The sequence below is a fragment of the Leucopleurus acutus genome (genome assembly GCF_964270905.1).
Source record: "Leucopleurus acutus genome assembly, chromosome: 8".
Lineage (NCBI taxonomy): Eukaryota > Metazoa > Chordata > Mammalia > Artiodactyla > Delphinidae > Leucopleurus > Leucopleurus acutus.
This window is the reverse complement of record NC_139151.1, coordinates 11,051,619-11,075,550: the sequence shown is the minus strand read 5'-3', so window position 1 is coordinate 11,075,550 and position 23,932 is coordinate 11,051,619. Positions and strand designations below refer to the sequence as shown.

At 49.9% G+C, this 23,932-nt stretch overlaps 1 protein-coding gene across 2 annotated transcripts in view; it reads left to right on the top strand.

Annotated features, from left to right (window-relative positions):
* Positions 1–23,932, top strand: part of UBASH3B (ubiquitin associated and SH3 domain containing B) — a gene marked incomplete at both ends in the record, with an annotated part of 136,324 nt that overhangs the window by 89,533 nt on the left and 22,859 nt on the right. Inside the window, 4 exons of one of the 2 annotated variants that reach the window (XM_082845309.1) lie at positions 17,216–17,269; positions 18,023–18,209; positions 19,793–19,991; positions 23,480–23,649. In XM_082845309.1, coding sequence (XP_082701435.1) covers positions 17,216–17,269; positions 18,023–18,209; positions 19,793–19,991; positions 23,480–23,649 — 610 coding nt within the window. Of the gene's footprint in view, positions 1–17,215; positions 17,274–18,022; positions 18,210–19,792; positions 19,992–23,479; positions 23,650–23,932 lie in introns of both variants that reach the window. The other variant, XM_082845310.1, reaches the window with a different exon arrangement.

The following is a 23,932-nucleotide window of genomic DNA, read 5'->3' as shown; positions in this document are numbered from 1 at the left end:
AACCTCGTGGCTACAGAGAAACCTGGTCCACACGTAGGTAATTAATTATAATCTGCTTTGGTTTTCTTACTGATTAATTTGTCTTGTTTCCTGGGGTTCGGAGCTAATTTGAGAAATCGTTTGTATCCAAAAACACTGCAGCGCCCCTGTCCCGGTTACACACAGCACAGGTGTTGCTGGGCAACTCGGGGGGCTGGTTAAGGAAGAGGGTCAGTTAATTAGGACGGAAGGAATGAAGCCCTGCATTTCCGCCCACGATTACCTTGCGGTGGCCTGAGGCCCACTGCAGTTGGGGGTGACATTTGAATGAGGCAGTGAGAATAAACTGCTTGGAAGATTCTTAAGCGCTTTTGGCCTTGAAAGTCACGCAGAGCCACCTGGAGCTGAGTCAGGTCCTCTTGGTGCCTCGGAAATGTAGGACCACGTCTCTCGCTGGAGCCAGCGGCTGGATTGGATTCTTAAGCTCGCACGTTTTTAAACCTAAGCCTAGTGACTACCGCTGCCTCCCTCTCTAAGCCTCAGCTTCCTCATCTTGTAAAACACCTCAGAGACGCGCCCTGAGGATTAAACAAGCTTGTTCCGTGACGCTTCCTCCTTTCCCTGCCCTCTCCCCACGGCACCCCGCTCATTGCCAGCATCCAGTTCCCACATCTCAGGGAAGGGCGCACAGCTGGCTCTCCGGACTCTGCTCCCTTCACACCAAGGGCGGTTCTAGCTCTTCTCGAAGGCTGTAGTGCCCCAGTGTGGAGGGCTGGAGTAGGACCGGGGGCAGCGGGGGGTGGCGGGGAGGAGGTCAAAGAAGGAAGCAGGACCCTGGGCGGGAGGGCTGCCCTGCCAAGATGGTAGCTGAAAGGCCTGAGGCAAACCAAGGGGTCGCCTCTGGTGCTGCTCCCTAAGAAGGGGGTCCCAGGGCCTCTGAGCAAAGTAGCACCTGCCCAGGGGCTAAAGAAGTGGTGCTAGATCAAAAGGAAATCGAGTAGCGCGGTCTAAGCAAAAAAGGCAGAGCCAGAGACTTAGGAAACCTGGCTTCCTGTGCTTGTCCTTTGCCTGGGCGGGTCTTAGTTCTTCATCTGTAACACGAGAGGATTGATCTCAGAGGCGTGAGATTCCATGAGCATCCTCAACACTCAACATCATACCTTAATACGTACACTGTTAGCAGAATCTGAAACACACACACACACACACACACACACACACACACACACACTGTCACACTCAGGGGTGCCCAACGTGGTCCTGGGTATTAGTAGACATCTGATAAATCTAGATATTCCAGGCTGTGGGATACTGGACAAATGGACTGTATTTCTCTATCCATAAAATAAAGTTAGTGATTGCATTCCGTTTCCTGTTTCCTTCCCTCCTAAGGCATTGAGGGAGGAGGGCTTGTGAGGTAGAAGGGCTCAAAGCTCTCAGAAGTCTAATGGGAAAACAAGAGCTTATTTATTTAAAAACAAAAAACAAAAAACAGGCTCTCCTTTGATGCTTCCTCAGGGCCCCCAGGCCACCCAGGGTGGCAGTGTGCTTTCTACCCATCTGAGGGGATGTTGCCTGATTCCCTGAGCTCTGGGGGCAAAGGCCCAGGGGACTGGATGATGTGGCAAAGGGGTGATGGTCTGGGGGACGGGAGTTAGGACAGCTCTCGCTTCCCAATGTGTTTGGTCAAGTCCCATTTATGATATAGAAAGTGCCCATGAAAGGGGAAGCAGTAAGTCATTTCAGGAAATTGGCCTGATCTCTCAGCAGCCTCACGGCGTTTGAACAGGCAGGGTACAATTTCCTGGGATTTCAGCTGCAGCGTAAACCTCCCAGGCGTTGGCCAAGACCTGTTCGGTCCAGGAGAATCCCATAGCGGCCTTAACCTTAGAGCCAGGGAAAGTGGGGGAGGGCAGCGGGTGGTGGGGTTGGGAAGGGAACATAGACCTTGAACTTGCCACTTCTTGCCATTTCACATAACTGTAACAGAGCCCTGAAATCAGCCTCGCTTACCCAGGGGACTGAGCTCAGGGAGGTTAGGCCGTTTACCCGGGGTCTCGCATCTTGACGGGAGCAGCCGCACGTTCCAGCCCCGCTCTGTCCGACTCTGATTCTGTGTTCTGGCCGCTCCATTTACCTCCTCCCTTAAGTACCAACCTATGACTCTTGGCCAAGTAACAGCCTAAATCAGATTTAAATGGCGGCAGGAATGAGACGGGATGTATTCATGGCGAAGGACTCAGACTAGCCAGGTTCAGTTGGTTCTGGGATGGAGGCCTCCCATCTCCTGCATCAAATACTGAGGTGCCTGCTTAATGCTGAGGTTGGGCTCCCTAGCTTATACCAGCCAATGCTACACTGGTGTTACTTTCCTGCCTCTTTTCCCTTTCCTGAAAAGCTGGACATCCATTCGTTTTCTATTACACCACACTAGAAACTTAGCGACTTAAAACACACGCATTTATTATCTCCCGGTCTCTGTAGGCCAGGAGTCCGGGCTTAGCTGGGTTCTTTGTTCAGAGTCTGGTTGCAATTAAGCTGTTGACCGGGCTGTGTTGTTATCTGGCGGCTCAACTAGGATCCACCTCCAACCTCATTCAGGTTGCTGGCAGAATTCCTTTCCTTTTGGTGTAGGACCGAGGGCCCCAATTTTCTGCTGGATGTTGGCTCGGAGCCACTGTCTGGTCTTAGAGGCCACTGACATTTCCCTGACATGTGACTCTCCCCATAGCCAGTTCACAACATGCTGCTTCTTCAAGGCCAGGAGGGCAGTGAGTCCCTTAGAGTCTTATGTGTATCACAGTGGAAGCACAGAAGTGACATCCATCACCTTCGCCATATTCTATTGGACAGAAGCAATAGGGCTGGCCAGACTCATATTCTGTTGGGTCTCACCTACACTCTGTGGGAGAGGATTATACAGCAGAGTGAATGCCAGCAGGCAGAGATTACTAGGGTGTCACCGTAGACTCTGCCACATATCTAGACCTTTAACATCTTCATAAAGTTCACTTTTTAAAAAAATTATTTAACACCTACTCTGTGCCAAATACTATATCATTTATTAGGACTGCGAAGAATGTCAGAAATGGTCTCAGCTTGATATAGGTCACAGTCTATTGCACAAGACAGATCATTTAAATATAATGCAGGAGGCGCTGGGGTGCAGCCACGTACGGGATGTTCCGGGTGCCCAGACCAGTCAGGGATAGCTTCCAGAGGAGACAAACACTCCACTTCCATGTGCAGGTAGGAAGCATCCAGGTAACCAAGGGTAGGGTTGACCTTGCAGAAACAGGAACACACAGGAGGAAGGTTTGGAGTGTGAGACAGGATCCAGTGAACAGCATGCTTGAGGGTGAAGCTGAAGAGCAGACAGGACTGAGGCCACGGAAGGTGCAGGGTACACGGTAAGGAGGTTGTACGTGTTCTTGGAGGTGACGGTCTGTAATAATAGGATGGGCAAGCTTTATATTGAGCCCTGAGTGGCAGCAGGTGTCTAAACTAGCTACCCCGCTTTGCTCTGAATCCCTGTGGCCCTTACGCCTCTTTTTGCCCCTTCCTATCACGGGTTCAACTACACTGGTTGTCATTCACACAGTGGACTCCAAGACTGTCCAGTTCTTTTGCCAGCTTGGATTTTGGTCTCCACAAATACGTCTTTTTTTTTCCTAGTGTAAATTACTCCTTTTTTTTTTTTTGAGAAAATAAAATTGATTTTATATGCATTTCTCATATTCTATGCTTTAACTTTTTAAATTAAACCAACAATGTAACAATAAAGAAAAACTGCTAGAAAAGAAAAGATTACTCGTAATCCATCACCCTAATACAACTTCAGTGTCTTTTTCTAAATCTCCTATTCTTATTTTTCTTATTAAAGTACAGTTGATTTACAATGTTGTGTTAATTACTGGTGTACAGCAGTGATTCAGTTATACATATATATACTTTTTTTTTTTTACATTCTTTTCCATTATGGTTTATCATAGGATATTGGATAGAGTTCTCTGTGCTATACAGTAGGACCTTGTTGTTTATCCATTCTGGACATAAAAGCTTACATCTGCTAATCCCACCTTCCCACTCCATCCCTCCCCCAGCCCCCTCCCCCTTGGCAACCACCAGTCTGTTCTCTATGTCCGTGATTCTGTTTCTGTTTCATAGATAGGTTCATTTGTGTCATATCTTAGATTCCACATATAAGTGATATCATATTGTATTTGTCTTTCTCTTTCTGACTTACTTCAGTTAGTATGATAATCTCTAGCTGCATCCATGTCACTGCAAATGGCATTATTTCATTCTTTTTTATGGCTGAGTAGTATTCCATTGTGTATATGTACCACAGCTTCTTTATCCATTCATCTGTCGATGGACATTTAAGTTGTTTCCATATCTTGGCTATTGTGAATAGTGCTGCCATGAACATAGGGGTGCATGTATCTTTTTGGATTACAGTTTTGTCTGGATATACGCCCAGGAGTGGGATTGCTGGATCATATTTTTAGTTTTCTGAGGAGCCTCCATGACTGTTTTCCACAGTGGCTGCACCAACTTACATTCCCACCAACAGTGTAGGAGAGTTTCCTATATTCCACACCCTCTCCAGCCACAAATGCCTCTTGAAATAAGTGGCAGCAGAATGGGATTGGCTCTGGTAGAGTTTGGGCCACACGTAAGACTCAGTGGTGTCCCTCTGCCTCACATCCTCCTTCAAAGGTCCACCCAAGAATGCCATGATAATAACCCATCCTCCTGGTAGAAGACCCTCAGCTTAATTCTTCAAATCCAGGGCTTATTTTTGTTTATCCATGTATTCCTTTGGAAACTGACCTCCATCTTTCAGTGGAGGGAGAGGCATGGGGGTGGCATGGGGGTGGGGTGGGAAAGAGGGATGCCGGCCAAGAACATGAGTTTGAAATGAGTTTGAAAATAAGACCCGTTTTGATCCCAGGACTGTCTTGAGCAGTGTTCTTAATCTTTCTACACCAGTTTCATCGTGTATTAAGATGCAGGCAGTAATAGCCACTCCACCAAATTGGCTTAAGGATCACATAAGCTGATACCTGGAAATGCACAGTACATACCAGGTGTTCCATTAAGGTTGGCTTCCTCCTCTTTCTGATAATGTGCTTGTTGAAGCGGTCATGGGGTGACTTCCCTTAAGGGCAGGAGCCATGGTTTCCAAACATCTTTATATTCGCAGCCCTCAGCATAGTGTCCGGCAACAGATCTGGACACGATGCGTGCTGGTGAAGGAATATTTGAGTGAATGAACAAACAAATGAACTGTCATGAGTCGGATTGAGAAAGCAGTGCCGTCGTGTTTTGTAGCAAGTTCCCATGGAAGATTGTCACTGCACTTCGCCTCACTGTGAACCAGAAACAGTGGCCGCGCTGGTCCTGGCGTCCATCTGCTCTGAGGATGTGTGGCCTGGCGGCTGAGCACACACTTGAATGCCACACCTTCCTCTTCCCGGCCACATTCTGCAGCCTCTCTAAGCCTCACTTTTCCTACCTGTTCGGTGAGGGAAACAATGGCACCTACCCCAAAAGAGCTAGGGATTGAATGAAATCATTTCTATTTAAAATGTTAGTACATTGCCCGGCTTTTAGTAAAGATTCACTACCTCTTAGCTAAGAAATCACTTGTTTGATGAGGTATGTGGTGACGGTGTATGGCGACAATGGCTCTGTTTGGTCTGTACTTTTCTCTGACACACAGATGCTGGGAGTCAGAGCCTCTTACGAAGATTTGGGCTGAAACTATTTCTGAAGGACTAAAAACCATCCCTGTTTAAGTATTTTTAGCTGATTCTAGTGGCTTGGAGAGGGAGGAGGTGGAAATGGGAGAAGGAAAAGAATTAATCTCTGCAACCTGGAATGATTCCTCCTTTTCATCTGTTTCTCCTAGATCCTTTATGGTGGGGTGTGGGTGGGGCTGTTCCCACCATGCGCGTTAAATCCCACCTGCCAATCATTGCGGCCAAAATTAACCTCATGGGCCCAGTCGTACCTCAGAGCTCTGGGCAAGAAAAAGCGGGTCAGAGTTCGGGTCGCCCCTCTGCCGTACGCTGCTGTGTGAGCTGAACTAGAATTTGAACCTCTCTGTTCCCTCCTCCTCATCTGTGACATGACAGTAACAAGGGTGCTCTGCCTACCTCTCGGGGCTGTTAGGAGGACCCAGGAGTGATCATATCAAAGTCTTGAGCAAAGTTTCAGCCCTCCTGTCGTGTTTATCGGTTGAGCCCCATCCTCCTTCTCCCCGGCACGTCCTACTTCCCTGAGCACAGTCACTTCTCGGCTTCCTGTGTCTTCCTGCAGGAGCTTTCCTGCCTTCCACACACCTCGGAGCACTTCCGCATTGGGCCACCGGCCTGAAAGGCGTCTGGGGGCTCCCTGTGGCTCTGTATTAACCTTCCCGCCCTCCACAGTGCCGCTCCTTTATGCAGTGGACACCTTTGCCCCCAAACCGGCTGGACTTTCCTCTGCAGGGATGCAGAGACTCTGCACAACAGACAATGCCCTTCCAGGGGTGCCTGATTTCCATGGTTTTCTATAGAACCCGTAACCTAGAAACAGAATCTTCTGGACTGACAGAGAGTCAGAGACCGAAGCCTTAATGTGAAACTGAACCGAGCGGCTAGTTAGAGCCCAGACCTGCGTTCCATCCTCAGGTCTCTCGTAGAGGAGGAAAAGTGTATGAAAGTACGCAGAAATGGTACAGTCCCAGAGAGGAGAGAGGAGATAATCATCAAAACATAAATCTTGGCCATTTTTACTGAGCAAGATTTATAGGCAGGGGACTGGACTAAGTGTCACTACCACATTCGTGATTTCCTTTCGTCTGATTCGGGGATCCTGAAGTCCCCCGTTTGCTGTGTGTCCTCGGGCAAAACAGGCAGCTTCTGATCCTCTGTTTCTCAGGGAATAATAATAGTTCAGCAGGTACAGCGGATTGAACTTTTTTTTTTTTCGGTACGCGGGCCTCTCACTGCTGTGGCCTCTCCCGTTGCGGAGCACAGGCTCCGGACGCGCAGGCTCAGCGGCCATGGCTCACGGGCCCAGCCGCTCCGCGGCACGTGGGATCTTCCCGGACCGGGGCACGCACCCGCGTCCCCTGCATCGGCAGGCGGACTCTCAACCACTGCGCCACCAGGGAAGCCCATGGATTGAACTTTTAACACTTGTATCCTATTCCCTTGGGAGGTGGTTCAGCTATTATTTCTCCACAGCGGCGTGGGGAATAAAGAACCCCATAGGGAGCACTAGTAACAGGATCTCAGAGGAGGAAGGGAACCCTGGCCAGTCTCGCCAGTGCCTGATAACCATAGACACCCAGATCGGGGCTGGCTCTCCCTCCTCCCCTTGGATTCCTGCAGTGAGCGGAAACTCTGTCCCTCCCTTGCTTAGGGCCTCTCAGTGACTCCCAGCTTCCTTCCTGATGGAATCTGAACTCCCCTGCCTGCCTCCTGACAATCTGGGCTGTGTCCCCCCTCAGTGGAAGCTCTCCAGACAGCCACACATCACTGGCTGGTTTTCCCTTTGTGCCTTTTCTTGTGTTACTGCCTTATCTGGAAAGCTTTTCTTTCTTCCCCCAAATCTCATGTACTCCTCAAGACCTTCCCAGATGGTTGGAGATTGTTTTAGCAGAGAGGGGAGCTGGTGCCCAGTCTTGAAATATTCCTATTAGCATGGAACTTGCAGACATTTATTCTGGGAAAATTGCAAAGATTGTTAGGTAATATGCATAGGCATCTGTACAGATGTTATTTTTTTTTTTTTTTTTTTTTTTTTCTGCGGTACGCGGGCCTCTCACTGTTGTGGCCTCTCCCGTCGCGGAGCACAGGCTCCGGACGCGCAGGCTCGGCGGCCATGGCTCACGGGCCCCGCCGCTCCGCGGCATGTGGGATCTTCCTGGACCGGGGCACGAACCCGCGTCCCCTGCATTGGCAGGCGGACTCTCAACCACTGCGCCACCGGGGAAGCCCCAGATGTTATTTTTAAGTACCTAGTATATGCCAGATGCTGTGCCGAGCTCTTCAAATACATGATCTGTTATTGATATTAGTCATCATTGTATCCTACAGGGTAGGTATCGTTGGCCCCATGGAAGAGACTGGGAAAGTGACTCCTCAGATTAATGAACTTGTCCGCAGTCCCACAATTAGTAAGAGGTGGGCTCCCAAGAATGTGCTCCTTTTACACGGCAAACACTCCCTTGTGCCTCCATGCAGAAACTCATTGGTCTTAGGGAGAGGAAAGGACTTGTGTAGATCCCAGGGAGACTTAGAGGCAAAGAGAAATGTATTTTCTTATGTCACCACCCATGGTCTAATGGCTGGTTTCCCCATTACAAACGGCTTCCTCCTTAACAGCAGAGGCCAGAGCCCCAGCCCCTTCTTAGCAGGAACAAAACAAGGCCTCTCCGCACGGCCGGCCGCTGGGCCCACCACATAAAAACACCAGGGGACCTAAGCAGCATTTTCCCTGCTAAGCACCCCCTGTGGAGAGTGGCCTAATAGGCTCTTTATGGGTTGGGAAGTAGAGCCTTGGTGATAGGAGAGAAAGAAGGGCTTCACCGCAGGTTGAAGTTCTTCCACTGGAAAGCCTTCTTAAGCCCCCAAATAGCTCAGCATTTTTTTTTTTTCCATCTCTGATTAGCTTCATATAAAAGCCCACAGCTTTTTCTTCCCGTTGATCGGCCTTTTGGTGGTAGCATCCCCGGCCCCCTGGCAGGCCTGCTCTATCCCATTGATTGTTAGATGCATGGCTCTCAGGCCATTAGCCCCGGCCAACTGAAAGGGTTCACCGCCAGGAGACTGATTGTGAAACTGGGTCTTTATGATCAATATGTCGTCCTCCATTAGGTTCATTTCCTCCGAAGGAAATGGGTCGGGCCATTAGGGTTTCTGTGTATTGATGGGCCTCTCACTGCCCCCACTTCAGCTTCACAGGGAGGAGACCAGAGCCAGCAAAGACTTCGGAGACGTACTTGCTAGACTGAGCTGCCCAGGCTCTTTGCAAGCCTGTCTTACTGGCCTTGGTGACCAAAAGTAGCCAGAATCCCATGTGTGAAAGTGACAGAAGAAATGATTTTGTTATATAGGAAAGAGTGACCAACTCCACCAGGTACAGAAAACATGGCATAAGTTTGGGCACAGCTGGAAGGACTTTCCGAGCACAAGGGCTATTAAGCAAAAAAGAAACATTGTTGAATCCCCTTTTCTTAAGGTCTGTAAGAACAGGAAAGATTCTTTCAAAGATACAACCTTGAAGAAAGTACAACCTTGTCTGGTCCTAAGGAGGAACGGACAGGATGGTCTCAAGATCCTTTGTCAACACAGACACAGTTTATCACTTCTAGTTGCTTCTGAGGACCTCAAAACACTTGATAAATGTCCCATCTCTCTTTCTCAACCTGCTTGTGTGCAGTTTCATCACCTCCTCTTTGGAGGTGAAAAAACGAAACCTCCAAACTGGGAAATGACTTCCTTCGGGGAAATGGCAGCTGCAAACCAGCACCCGTGTTCTAGCTGCAGGGATCCACTGGGGCAACAGTATTCGGCCTGTCCTTTAGTTTTATTTAACTTTTACTAAAATAGCACCACTGCCCCCTCCTTGGCTTGCGTAGCTCTTAGCTGCTCCGCAAACGCTCCCCCACATTCATTTGGCCTCTGATCATCAATTAAAAGTGGGATTAAATCTGTAAGGATCTTATTGGCCACTGGTAGCCGAGAGGGTAACCATATCAGAAACTGAAGTCTCGATTAATAGGCAGTAATGGGTGAGGGGGCTGCAGGATGTGAATTCAGGGGGTTACGCTGGTTACTCTAGGAGCATCTCCCATCGCTGGCCACTGGGGAGCCTGGACTCCTGTCTGCTCTGTATTTTGTGTTCATCCACCCCATCCTCATACCCTCCTGCTCCTGATGGGGGCTCTGCTCATGGGGGATACTCTCTCTTGCCATGAAGTCCCATTACAACCTGGAAGGCACCCCAGATCTCCAGGTTCACACCCAGTGAGAGGTTTAGGGGCCACTTCTCCCTGGGTTTCCAGAGAGGATGGAGTTTGGAGGCCATTGGCTGAGATGCTGCCCAGGGTTCTAGGCTCATGCTTTGTTTTTGGTTTTTTTTGCGGTACGCGGGCCTCTCACTGTTGTGGCCTCTTCCGTTGCGGAGCACAGGCTCCGGACGCGCAGGCTCAGTGGCCATGGCTCACGGGCCCAGCCGTTCCACGGCATGTGGGACCTTCCCGGACCGGGGCACGAACCCGTGTCCCCTGCATCGGCAGGCGGACTCTCAACCACTGCGCCACCAGGGAAGCCCTAGGCTCATGCTTTGACTACTCAATATACTCCTTTGACTGATGCAGACTTTGGTCACTGCCTCCAGAACCAGCCCCTGGATTGGGACCACCACAGAGGTGACTGGACAGCTGACCTGTCAGGGTAGAGCCACCCAGATCCAGGGAGGCTCCTAACAATACTGGCTTCACCATTTGTCATGAGGCTTAACGTCTAAGTGCCTGGTACATAGAAGGCCTTCAATTGTGGACTTCCTTATTCTTACTTTTCTCCTACTAGAGAACAAAGATGCAGAGTTACCTGTTTGCACTTTGTTCTCAGGACAGCTCTCAGCTGCAGGCAGGCTCAAGCTGCCTCAAATCATCCATAAAGAAGCTGGCACTGGGACTTCCCTGGTGGCGCAGTGGTTAAGAATCCACCTGCCAATGCAGGGGACACGGTTTGAGCCCTGGTCCAGGAAGGTCCCACATGCTGCGGAGCAACAAAGCCCGGGCGCCACAACTACTGAGCCTGCGCTCTAGAGCCCGTGTGCCACAACTACTGAAGCCCTGCGTGCCTAGAGCCCCTGCTCCGCAAAAGAGAAGCCACCGCAATGAGAAGCCCGCGTGCTGCGATGAGTAGCCCCCGCTCACCGCAACTAGAGAAAGCCCACGCACAGCAGCAAAAATAAATAAATAAAAAAAAAAAAAAAAAAAAAAAAAGCTGGCACTGAGCAGGTAACTCTTCATGGAGCACAATAAAAGCCTCTGTATTTCCACCTAAAACCACATTACAAAGCACCGTCTGCTTTGCAGATACACTCTAAGAGAATTCCTCAATTTGGCTTCGTGGCGCCAGTGGCCTCTTTATATGACTAGATTCTCCAACCAAGAAAAACAGAAGTCGTCGGATTCTATCTGTTGGCCCCGGTCTAGTGCAGATCCTGGAAAAGGAATGAGATATCTGATTAATTGGGTCATCTTTTAATTGAATTCACAGTATTAGATGTTGCAGATTTATCAATTGGTATCCTGGATGCTGTGAACATTTTTAAAAAATCCTATATTAGCTTCAAATGTTTCTAAAAGTTGAGATTGTCTTAGCTACACAAAAGAATGATACCATTTAACTTTGGTTGCACAGGGAGCGTTACCCACTTGGAGGATTACCTACTTGACCCCTTGTCTCTTTTCCTGCACAAATAAGTCCTTAGTCACAGAGAACCAAGGCACAGAGCAGATGGGATGCCAAGGCCACGAGCATGCATCTACCAAAGCCAAGGACCGAACAACTTCAAGTAACTGGAAAGTTCAACAAATTCGTTTCCTACTTAATTGAATCAAGGTCTTACTATTTTGAGGAAATATATTACTATTTACATTGCTATATAATGTAAATGCCTGTTGTTTCTCACTACAGGTGTCAGGCATTTGAGTTTTGTCAAGTGCGATAAAGTAAGGGATTCACTCCCCTCTATGAGTGAGAGATGAGTCAGCGTGGAGAACCTAGGAGTCTGGGTAACCTGTCTGCTTAAGCCATGGATGGCTTGAGTATTTACTGACCTCAGTATTGAACAAGTTTGGAGCTGAAGGTATTCCTTAGACAGGAACTAGGAAATCAGTGGGGAGCCTAAAAGAAGTGTCTGGCTTCCAAACAGAGACAAGGAATCATAGTCAGGCTAACAGAGAAAGCTTTGGGGATATGGTACCCTAAACCAGACCCAGAGTCTGTTAATGATACTTGGTGTAGATGTCGTTAGTCCAGACCCCCAGATTCTCCAGGGGACAGTAACTGAACTCATCACCCATTGCCACCCCAGCCCAAACTTGTTTCTACCCCGCATTCTCACTCAGGGGTGTCTGCGCCATCCACATAGGCCTTCAAGCTACAATTGCTAACCCGTCTCCAAGCTTCAGTCAGTCAACAACCCAAACATCTTAGGCAACGTCCCCACCCTCATTATAGTTCAAGACTCAGTGTCCCTCTTCTGATCGATTGTCAAGGTCTTTTAAATAGTCTCCAGCATACAGTTTATCTCCCTTGAATCTGACCCTCACATGCAGATCTGATCGTGCCTTCATTGTTCCCCGCTGCATAAAACAGTCAGGTCCAAGCCCTAAAATAGCACAAGGACCTTTGTGAGCTGTCCCCTTTCCAGCTTCATTTTTACCTTCTTCAAGCCTTGCCGTTTTTGCTCTAGTATCACCAAATTCTCACTTCCCCGCCCATACAGTGCTGTCTCTCACCTTCCTATATTAGCTCTTGATGTGGTCTTCGCTTCAGATGCCCTTCTCTCCTTGTGGATTTCTCTAGCCAGCTCTGACTCTGCTTTGAAGATCCAGATCAATCATTGTTTCTTCCCGGACGGATTCCCAACCTTCTCAGTTCATAGCACCCTTAGAGTCTGAGTAATTTTTACATAGAGCTTGTAGACCAACATAAATACCTAATGGTTCTGTGTATTTAGTAGCTAGATCCAAACAACTCAGTAAATCGCTCCTAACAATTTAACGACCGTGTGAAAAAATAATACACAAAATTGAAAGAAAAATAATATTTTTATTTCATTCTTAAAGAATTGCGACTACTTACTAATGACACGTGTGTATGTATAACTGAATCACCTTGCTGTACACCTGAAACTATCCCAACATTGTTGATCAGCTATACTCCAATATAAAATAAAAAGTTTTAAGAAAAAGAAATTGTAACTACCTCGAACTAGTAGCTTATGAGATGCCCAACAGATGATGAAGGTGGCTTTGTTTCCTTCCAAAATTAGCAATGTCCCATGGCACCTCTGAGTTTGCTGTGGTATCCTGACCCAGGGTAGCTTTGTGGACAATGTGAGAACCTCAGCCCCCCAGAATGCCCCACTACTGAGTCAGCATCCCTATTCAGAGCAGCCCTAGCACACTCGGCCCATCTCTTATGGCCATTAACGTATCGCCTTGTAAGAAGCTGCTTGTATATCTACGTTCTGAACTCTTTGAGGTCCAAGATCGTCCTTCCCTCTTTGCTTGCTGGTGATAACACAGTGCCTAGCACACAGCTGGTTCTCGGCTGAGAAGACCTGAACTACCGAGAGTGTCCGAGACCCCCGTGGAACCCAGAGCACCAGGGTGGCTGCAGAGGGAGTCAGCCTGGGTGACAATTAAGCAGGAAATTCCAGTCGGGCTCAGAACGTGCGTTTTGAAGAGGGAGTGAGGATCCTGCTGGACCCGGACATGGGACCAGCCCAAATCCACTCATCAGGCCCGAATCCAGCCGAGGGTACCAGAGACCATGGTCTCTGAAAGGGCTCCAGCCAGTCAAACTTCAGCTGAGACAGCGACACCCAATAAACTCTTGGTTTTATTTTTGGTGTATTGGTCCATTTGGTTTCCTGGTAAGAGTTCCTTGGGAGGAGAAGGAAATAAAGAGAAAGGTAGGAAGAAAGTAGGAGGGAAGGAGGGTGGAAGGGAGGAAGGAAGGATGCTGCTTTGCCTCCCACAAACTGTGACCCTGGTGGTTGGGTAGAGCCGTGGTTCTGGGGCCAGAGCCACCACGGACCCAAAATTCAACCGAGCTGCGGGCAGACAGTGGCAGGAATCCCAGCCCCCGCAGCCGCAGTAAAGCAAGGCTATCAGTGTGCGCTACTCGTTCCTCCCCATCTGGCTAATTTCCTCACGGCTGCGTGCCTGAGTTTTTTGATGAGCCATTGCTTTTATCTGCTTTGTGCTCTTCCTCCCCATCCTTAGGCATTAGAGTTTGCATCACTTTTTTTTTTTTCCCACACTCTGCTAAGAATGAACCCTAGACATAATTGGGAAGGTTAGGACCAGGGTCCGAAGTCAAATTTGTGCTCTCGTGTAATAGCAGAATCTCAGTAGTTCACATGTCCCTCTGATTCTTACCATGAAAGTCCCAACTCAATGGCTGCTATGATCCAGGAATCTCTCCTTGGAGTTGAAAGGGATATTTCCCCTTTATCTGCCCAGTGGGCTCTGCCGACTTCTGAGTCACTCTGAGGGTAGCAGCTGTTCAAGCTCAGCCTGGCGTTTGGGGTCTACCCCACACACCCCACTGTTCTTGGCATTTACCCCATCGGTGGACCATGGAGGTGGCAACTCTATGGCAACAGGCTTTCCTCAGTGGGATGGAGCGGAGAGATGTTCTGCCACTGCCTGTGTTCAGTCTGTTTTGTGGGCAGAGTTCTGGGAACAGACTCAGCACAAACCTCCATCAGCCTGGCGGTGGCTGAAGGAGTAGCAGAGCTCAGCCTCTGGCTCAGGACCCGAGGGACGCAGTGCTGTCACTCCTCCTACAGCCTCCTGCCTAGAGAATCACACACCTGTTTCAGATCGGTAACTACTTTCTAGAGACTTCTCCAAAACAAAACAAAACAAAACCAAAAAGCCACTTTAAAGCACGTTACTGCCAGGACGTTCTTTCCGGAATCTAACGTGAGCCCCTTGTGCTATTGCCAAAGCTTCTTTTACTTTGGCTGACCCTCACTAGGAAAGCTACAACAGATATGATAACCTTCCATAACCCTGAGGACCTCTCAGACTTGGCTTCTTCAGAAAAAAGAACTGGTGTTTCCTTAGCCTTTCACCACGGCCTTATCACCCAAACCTTTCATTATCTTTCTCAATGGTATCTTTGAATCCTCTCCAACACTTGGCTTTTGAGTTACAGGGACCATAACTTAATGAGATCTTTCATTTCCAGAGGACATTCCTAGTGCTGAAGGAAAAATAAATTAAACTTCAGATAAAATATATTTCTTTGAGGGAAGAGCCTAGGAAAAAAAAATTGGATCCTTTATATAAATAGCACATCGTACTGCAAGCGAGCTTTCCTTTTCCCAATTGTTTTTGAAACAATGGGTCTTTTTTTTGGTGAACTTAATCCCTCAAAGATTCTAACCTCTAAAAGACCATGTTTTGTGTTCTTTTGTGGGTACACGGCTTGAGGATTTGGAAAAAGCACAACAGGTGACCTCTGATTATCTAGTAAGTGGTAAAGGAAACAGGGCTTGCATCTTGGCAACAATTAAGCACCTTATGCAGGTGTGGGAAGGAGTTTCCTGTGTTTCCAGCTTTTTCGGCACCGGCTTCTCTTCCAAGGGGTTCTGAGGTCTTCCTTCTTCATAACCTCATCTTACTGTAAGTAGGCTTGTCTTCTAGAATGCAGTTCTACTTAGCTGTGCAGATTTTTCTATTCTGATCATTTGGTATTTGTGCTCAGAGTTTCGTGGGGGAAAAGAAGGGATTCTCTTTGGACTGTGGGAAAAGAGCAACTGAGGCTGGCCTTGAATCAGGCTGGAAACTGCCCTTCACTCAGCACTCACTGCAGCCAGGCTGCCCTAAGCACGTGACTTGTCTTCCTTTACCTGAATTTCCCCGTGTCAAGTGAAGAAATTGGGGCCCCAGTTGATGTCTTAGGTTCCTTCCAATCTGACCCTCTGTGACTGTCACAGCATCATGGGTTCTCATTGCTCCAGAGAGGTACCGGGAAAAGGCAGGAGGAGTTGGGTTCAGCAGACAGTCAGGAAAAGGGTGCTTGGGAAGAGCATCAGTTTAAACTAGAAATTCCTGCCCTCTCTTCTCTCTCCCGAGGACCCTGAATTGGGGTAGTATAAAGGGATAGGAATAACCAATTATTGATCACCTCCAGTGAGTCAGGCACTGTTCAAGGCTCCTCACTGTAGAGGGGAGGTACTCAGTGAATTCCATCACCACAGCCCCTCACACCCAGCCCACCCCGCCCTCCCCCTCGGCTCAGCCCAGATCAGGTGTCCCAGTCCTATGTGCTTAAGGTTCTCTGTGCTCTCCCCTCATTGCACTGACCACCCATGTAATTAAATAATTATTTGTGCAGTTGACATTTTCACGCCTGCTCAACTGAAAACTCCCTGAGGGCAGGGACCATATAAGTCTTGTGTTTCAGTGTATTCCTGGAGCCTAGCACAGTGCTGACAAAGTCATAGCAATTCAGTAGGTATGTACTGAGCAAACATAAACTTGAATGTCTGAACGGACGGACAAGTAGCAAAGCTGGATACAAACCCAGAACTATTTGGCTTTTGGAGACCTGTCTGACGTTTCAGAAGCGCTCTCCTCGTACGCTCGTGTGCAGGGCAGTGACTCGCTGCCAGCGCCACCCTGTGATCCTGCCCCACCACGCACAGAACTTTGTTTCTCCCACAGTGGGAGTGATAGCTGCCCTTCTCCAGCCAGCCCCTTTTACCAAGTGCTATTCGTCCCCAAAGACGTCTGTAAAATTGTTGGAGACGATAGATCCAGTCTGAGGCTGCTGGTGGTAGTTGGAGGAAAGTGGGAGGAGGCACTGGATTTAAACCAGACCAATTGTCCTTCTGGGCATTTAACCTCAGGTCTCAATGGCCTTAATAGAAAGTGGGGGTGGGGTGGGGGTGGGGGTGGGATGAACTGGGAGATTGGGATTGATATATATACACTAATATGTATAAAATAGATTAATAAGAGCCTGCTGTATAAAAAATAAATTAAATAATTTAAAAAATTTTTAAAAAGCACCATTTTCTAGCACACTTTGCCAGGAGGCTGCGAATGAGAAAATGTTCTGTAGGGGATCTGGGTCAGGAAGAGTGAGTGGGTGAAAGGGAAGGAGGGAAAAGCAAGACATGACAACCTTTAGGGAAGCAAAAATAGAAGTCTAATGTGGAAATGGCTAAAAATAGACGGCATGGGCTGTTAGGCTGTGTGCAAATCCAATGCTAATTACATGGAAATTAATCACAAGTCCTAACGTCCCTGTGCCTTGCTGTGACCCCTGGGGGGGTGCCCTGCTGCAGGTGTCTCCCCTACACACTTGAGGAGGCTTAACAGTGCCTGCTTCACACCCAACTCTTGCCACTGCAGTGGGAAAAGCTGATAGGAGGCTAAAAATACTAACAATAGAAATCTGATTTCTTCTTCCAGACAAAAAGCCTTGGCATCCACAGGAGGAAGAAGTGTTCAGGCAGCATGTGACTGGTTGGTATGAAATAAATAAATTGAGAAAATAGCATGTAATTAACTCTAAGTGTATGTGGATGAGCAGGGATGTGCAGCCTGTGTCTAACGGGCCCTTTGGGGGCGGGGGGGGGGAGGGGAAGGATCCCAAAGACCATGTGACCAGCCTGTGCATCAAGCCATTTGCCGCCCCCGTCCTGGCCCCAGAGTGTGCTCTCCTCAGAGCTGTCAAAGAAATTCAGAGCATTTCCAAGACAGAGCCTCTGTCATGCTTTCCGCCCCCTCCTCCACTCACTTAAAGATTCATCCTAGATATCGGGCAAATGGATTTAGAAATATCCTACTTACTTACCTTCCAGGATATCGCTACCCAGGGCTGACCCCACAAGGCGACCCTCCAAGCTTCCCTCATCTTTGGAGGCACATGCGTTTAATCCTAGACGGAGCTGGAGGGACAGGCTGGGCTGGAACAGCACTGATGGCCTGGGAAAGGATTTGGGGTTGATCCAAAACACTTCCTGGAGAGCGGCCTTAGGAGGGAGTCGTGGGATGCCCATGCGATAGGACAGGCAGGAGTAGAGAAGTTGGTGCATTTGACAGTTGGTTACAAAGTGTGAGCTTCGAGGGGTAGATTTTTAAAGTACAAAACTGAAAACCCTCCCGCTGGCGGTGCTTGGTGGGGTGGAGGCTGCCCAGGATGGACCTTGATGTCAGTTCTCCCTTTGCTTCCATTGTTCTCAAGTAAGGCGTGCTCGGCCCCCCTCTCTCTGGCAGGTTGTTCTCCCACGTCGGCGACCCCTTCCTGGATGACCCCCTGCCCCGGGAGTACGTCCTCTACCTCCGCCCCACCGGCCCCTTAGCGCAGAAGCTTTCCGACTTCTGGCAGCAGTCGAAGCAGATCTGCGGCAAGAACAAGGCGCACAACATCTTCCCTCACATCACCCTCTGCCAGTTCTTCATGGTGAGCCGCAGCCCCCCACCCCGGGGCGCCTGCATCCCTCCAGCCCCGGGGGACTGGAGTCAAAGCTGGGAGCTGGGCTTCCCGGGTGGCGCAGTGGTTGAGAGTCCGCCTGCCGATGCAGGGGACGCGGGTGCGTGCCCCGGTCCGGGAAGATCCCACGTGCCGCGGAGCGGCTGGGCCCGTGAGCCATGGCCGCTGAGCCTGCGCGTCCGGAGCCTGTGCTCCGCAACGGGAGAGGCCACAGCAGTGAGAGGCCCGCGAACTGCAAAAAAAAAAAAAAAAAAAAAAAAAAAAGCTGGGAGCCTCTCTGGATGTTGGTAGAAACAGTCACGGGCTCCAGAGCTGGGTGAGCCGTTGAGGAATCAGTGAGGTCCACGGCTGCTCACCCTGGTCCTCTTTCTAACGCCTTGCCGAGACCTAGGTGCACCCTGGGTCTGGTGTGGCATCGTGATGACCGTGTGCTCCTCAGGACCCAGGGGACAAGCCTGACCCACTGGGTGACACACTTGTCTGGTAGCCACAAGGGGAATGGATTCTCTAACCTAGCTTCTCCCGTCTGTCATCCCCCTCCCCTCTCACGAGGAAAGAGCAGACATTAGAGAGCTGGGGATGAAAAACGTAGTCTACAGATGGGGGGAGAGACTTAGCCTCCTGCACACCATCCACAGGTTGTGCCGTGCTGGATCTTTCTAGAGATGGCTAGGATACATTTCCCCTGCCATAGTTACCTAGCCCATAATTCTAGCCGTCATGAAGCTTATGCAGAGACTGAATCAAATCCCTCTCATTCCAATAAATGTAAACATATTGCATCTACTTTGGTTCTCTGCAGAGATGGAGAAGAATTGACGTGTCCAGCTATAGTCACAATGAAGCAGAATGGTAGCATTTTAAGACAATATGTTTTTCTACTATTGGGGGTTGTTTTTCCAGAATCTCATTCATATTCTCCCCCATCTCCACCTTTTATAGGTGAAAATATGTTCCTAACACCTTCTCTTTTACCATTCATGCTGAAAATTAAAATGATCATTTCCTCTTAGTCATCCAGGCTCTTTCTCAAAAGCATTCAGAGTTTTAGACACTCTCATTGTTTCTTCTAGTGCCCGGGGGAGGCGGGGGGAGGATGAGGATATTGCAGCTCTTGGAGTCTCATTCTTCCCAAGTATCATGGGGGTGGAGGTAGAGTCAACTTTGGATCACATAAGTGGAATAGAAAAGGCACAAACGATGCAAAACTGTAGAAAACACACAACGACTTATCGTGGGGTGCTGTACACTCTCTTGGCACGTCCCTCATGCTTGCTTTCTGCTGGACCGGCCCTACTGCATTCTGGGGGGGCTCAGAGGAGCACATCGGAGCAGGGAGAGAGGGAGGGGAGAGGTTGTCCGTCGCCCCAGTTTAATTGACTGGTCGGATAATCCATTTCCAGATAATTGGGAGGCTGCAGGTCTTCTCCCTGCTCACAGACAGGAATGACGGTTCAGTTAGCAGCCTCCAGCTCTGGGCAGAGGATGCCAAAGGTGAGTAGCGGCAGACGTCTCCCCTTGTCTCTGAGCGAAGCCTCTTGTTTCCCTGCCAGTGTGAGGACAGCAAGGTGGACGCCTTGGGGGAAGCCCTGCAGACCACCGTCAGTCGCTGGAAATGTAAGTTCTCAGCCCCGCTGCCCCTGGAGCTCTATACCTCCTCCAACTTCATCGGCCTCTTCGTGAAGGAAGACAGCGCAGAGGTCCTCAAGAAGTTTGCCGCCGACTTTGCTGCGGAGGCTGCCTCCAAAACCGGTGAGCTTCCAGCTGCCAGGCCTGCCCTGGGCCCTGGGAATTGGAAAGTCGGGAAGGAAAGGGACAGGAAATGATTGTGGAGGAGGAGGGTGGAGTCGGGAGGTGGAGGGTCCTGCAGGAATGGGCAGAACGTGCCCAAGAACACAGCCGTTTCCTGCAGGACCCCACACCTCTTGCCCCTTTAAAAAATATTCAGGGCTTCCCTGGTGGCGCAGTGGCTGAGAGTCCGCCTGCCGATGCAGGGGACACGGGTTCGTGCCCCGGTCTGGGAAGATCCCACATGCCGCGGAGCGGCTGGGCCCGTGAGCCATGGCCGCTGAGCCTGCGCGTCCGGAGCCTGTGCTCCGCAACGGGAGTGGCCACAACAGTGAGAGGCCCGCATACCGCAAAAAAAAAAAAAAAAAAATTACAGTTCTGCTAACCTCCTTGAGAGCAGGTCCAGTGTCTACTCCCTGACACCCACGTTGAAGGTACATAAATGACTGTTCCCATTGAACTATAGATGTGTTCCTTTGCAGCCCCACCATCTCTTCCCTGTTCAGAAATAAGGAACTTTTATGTGTGTGGTTTTTTTTTTTTTTTGGCCATGCTGCCCTGCTTGCAGGATCTTAGTTCCCCGACCAGGGATCGAATCCCGGGCCCTCTGCAGTGAAAGCGTGGAGTCCTAACCACTGGACTGCCAGGGAATTCCCAAGGAACCTTCTTTTCCTCCTCCAAACCCCCGTCCCAGGCAGGTGTTAATCTGGGTCTCCCCGTCCCCTCCGTGTGGACCGAGGTCTTTGCTCAGGGGGTCATACAGCACAGAGAGTAGAGTGGAACCACTTAGCATCCAGTAATAGTCAAATCCACTGAGCCAACACCTTTCGACTTGCTGAAGCCCAGTAGACAGGCCCCTAAGCCTCAAAAGGGCCCTTATCCACCCCTTTACAATGTCACCTGCTCTTTGCATGGGAGGTCTCAGTTCAAGCTAACAACTGAGGTTTACCGTCAAAGGAATCAGTTTGGAGGGACGCTCAGGATGTGTGCTGACTTAAAGGTGGGCGGCGGCGAGATGGGACAGGAGGCAGAGGTTTGCAAAGCCTTCCTGTGTGACTGCAGGTGCAGACAGCTCCGCGAGGGCCTCGCCTGCCGTAAGACAGACAGACAGTGGGGGGCGGGGAGTCTTTTTGGTCCCTTTAGAATGAAATCACGATCAGCAGGTATTTATTGGGCACCTACCGTGTGTTTATCCATGAGGGACACAACAGGGAAGAAGAGGTGGTTTCTCCAGGCACCGTGTCATAAGAGCTGTGAGAAGAGAGGCCATCATCCCACCATGGGATGATGGAGTGGGGCCCCCTTCACAGAAGAAAGGACAGTCACCCTGGGACGCTGATCCACCGGATGGGAATAGGGCCCTGCAGGAGGGCAGGTGGCATGAGCGCAGGCAGGAGGGAGCACAGTGCTGGGGCCGGTGGGCCATCACCCTGATCAGAGTGGAGGGCGTGAGCTGCCCAACCGGGTCCTGAGTGTTGAACGCAGTGCTGGCAGAGGCCCCAGCTGGCCAGCCCTGCCCTTTGCTCCCTGGGCTCCTGACCTTTGGCCTCCACCTCACCTGCCTGCGTCCCACTCTGCTCTTTTCATCCCCAGCTCGGGGCCAATTTCTCAGTGGCCTTTTCTACCAGAAAATCCCCAAATAGGACTCAGGACTCTAGGAAGAGTGTGGTGAGGACCCAGCATCACTGAACAGGATCACAGTGAGGTCTCTACTCTCAGAGGAACCCGGGCCCTTAGGTCACCTCTGTGCATTGGGAGCCTGCCTCCTTAGGTGCCCCACCTCCACCCCTTCGTCCCCAGGGACTCGTCTCTGCTCTCTGACTTTGGTGGAACCTGCCCCCTTCACAGGAGCATAAAATTTCAGAGAAATGGCCTCATAGGCTGATTATTTCCTGTTCCCATCCCTCCACCTCAGGGAAATGGCTCTTTTCATCCCACAGTAGCTATTGTCAAAACCGCTAAAACTCCCACAAGAACCAAATCTAATGTTGTAGCCACAAAACCCAAATCATTCGCAAGTGAGTAAAGCAGGTCTCAGCCAGGACGCGGCCAGTTCATAAAGTACATATTGAGCAAAAGGCAGGCGGGCCCTTGCAGGCTTTCCTGCCAGGAAGGGGGCGAGCCAGCTCCTCCCCAGCCATCTGAGTCCTCTCTGCAAGAACCGGTGGGCTCGGCTGGCTTCTCGGCCCTGGTTCGGCCCCCTGCTGGCGACTCGGAGAACTGGGTGGCCCGGTGTGGGAAGCGGGCCATCAGGTCTTTGCCCTAGAACTTGTGTCATGGTGTTCAGCCGTGTGGCAGACCCAGATTCCGTCAGCGAGTAGATGAAGTGTCATCCTCCATCCTTGATGGTTTAAGGAGATTCATTCGTGTGTCTTCATTCATTTAACAAATACTGAAAGCCCGTGGGGTGCTGAGCACGGGTTGGGGGGTAGGGGGGTTATAATCCATGAACAGGACACAGAGCCCTCGCCTCGGGGGGCTTACACCAAAGAAACGCATGTGGTATAACAGAAAAGTACTCAAAACCACAGCCCCAACTTCTGCAATTCTTCTACCTCTGTGCGACTTGAGCAAGCCCCTTAATTTCTGGAATTCCCTAAATTCCCTCTAGTTGCATCTTCTTTGGTGTTTGAGCTTGGACAGTAGGTGAATCTCCCTCACTGAAAGACGGACAAAAGACAAAATCTCTTGCCTTGTGTAGGTAGGCTGGTGTCTTTTGGTTTGCTTTTTAGGGTGTCTTAGAAGAACAGTCTGCATACTTTAAACCTGTCGTTTTCAATCGGAGTGAGTTTTGCTCCCTCTCTCCCCAGAGGTCCTTTGGCAAGGTCTGGAGTCGGTTTCGGTCGTTACAACTTGGGGGGTGCTGCTGGCATCTAGTGGGTAGGGGCCAGGGTTGCAGCTAAACACCCAGTAATGCACAGGACAGCCCCCATAACAAAGAATTATCTGGTCCAAAATGATGTTGAGAGACCCTGTTTTAAACTTTGAAAATAATCCATCTTTTCCCCTCATTTCTCCATCAGAACCACCCAGAAGCTAAGAGGCTTGATTTCAAAACGAAGGCAAGATACCCTGGGGAGTCCCATGATGACAAAATTTGCTCCTTATTTCCACATAAATTAGCTCATCCCTTTAGGTCTCGGTTTCCTCATCTGAATGGTGGGGCCAGTGACACTCATCTGGATTTGCTGTGAGAAGCCGCCAATCAAAACGATTGTCTCTCAGCTGGTCCAGAAAAGCCAGACATGTGGCTCTTTCTCTCTCGGACTGTGGGTTTTTATCCCCCGCCCCACTCTCATTCCGCTGCTGTGAAGGAGAGACACAGGTTTTGTCTGACCGAGGGACTCTGTCCTCTGCTATTTGGGAAACAGATTTGTCAGGGCACCGTTCTGTGTTTTTCCTTGTCTTCACCATCGAGATGCAACAGCTGCCTCTTTCCTTCCTTCTTCCAGAAGTGCACGTGGAGCCTCATAAGAAGCAGCTGCACGTGACCCTGGCTTACCACTTCCAAGCCAGCCACCTGCCCACCCTAGAGAAACTCGCCCAGAACATTGATGTCAAACTCGGGTGCGACTGGGTGGCGACCATATTCTCCCGGGATATCCGATTTGCTAACCACGAGGTAATGTCTCCCTGGGGCTCCTGACTCTGCCAGGGGTGCCGGGGTGCCATCAGCACCAGTAGCACTTGCTGCTGTGGGGAGATGGACACCAAAGGGAAGTAATGCCCAGGAGTCATCTGGCCTGGAATTTCATCCAAGCACTGGCCGGTTCACTGGGAAGCTTTGAGCTTGCATCTCTTGTCTCTGGGTCCCAAGTGGCTGAGCTGTGTAATATCCCCATTGTTCTGTCTGCCCTGCCAACCTTACTGGAATGATATAGAAATGAAATGGGAGAATAGATAGA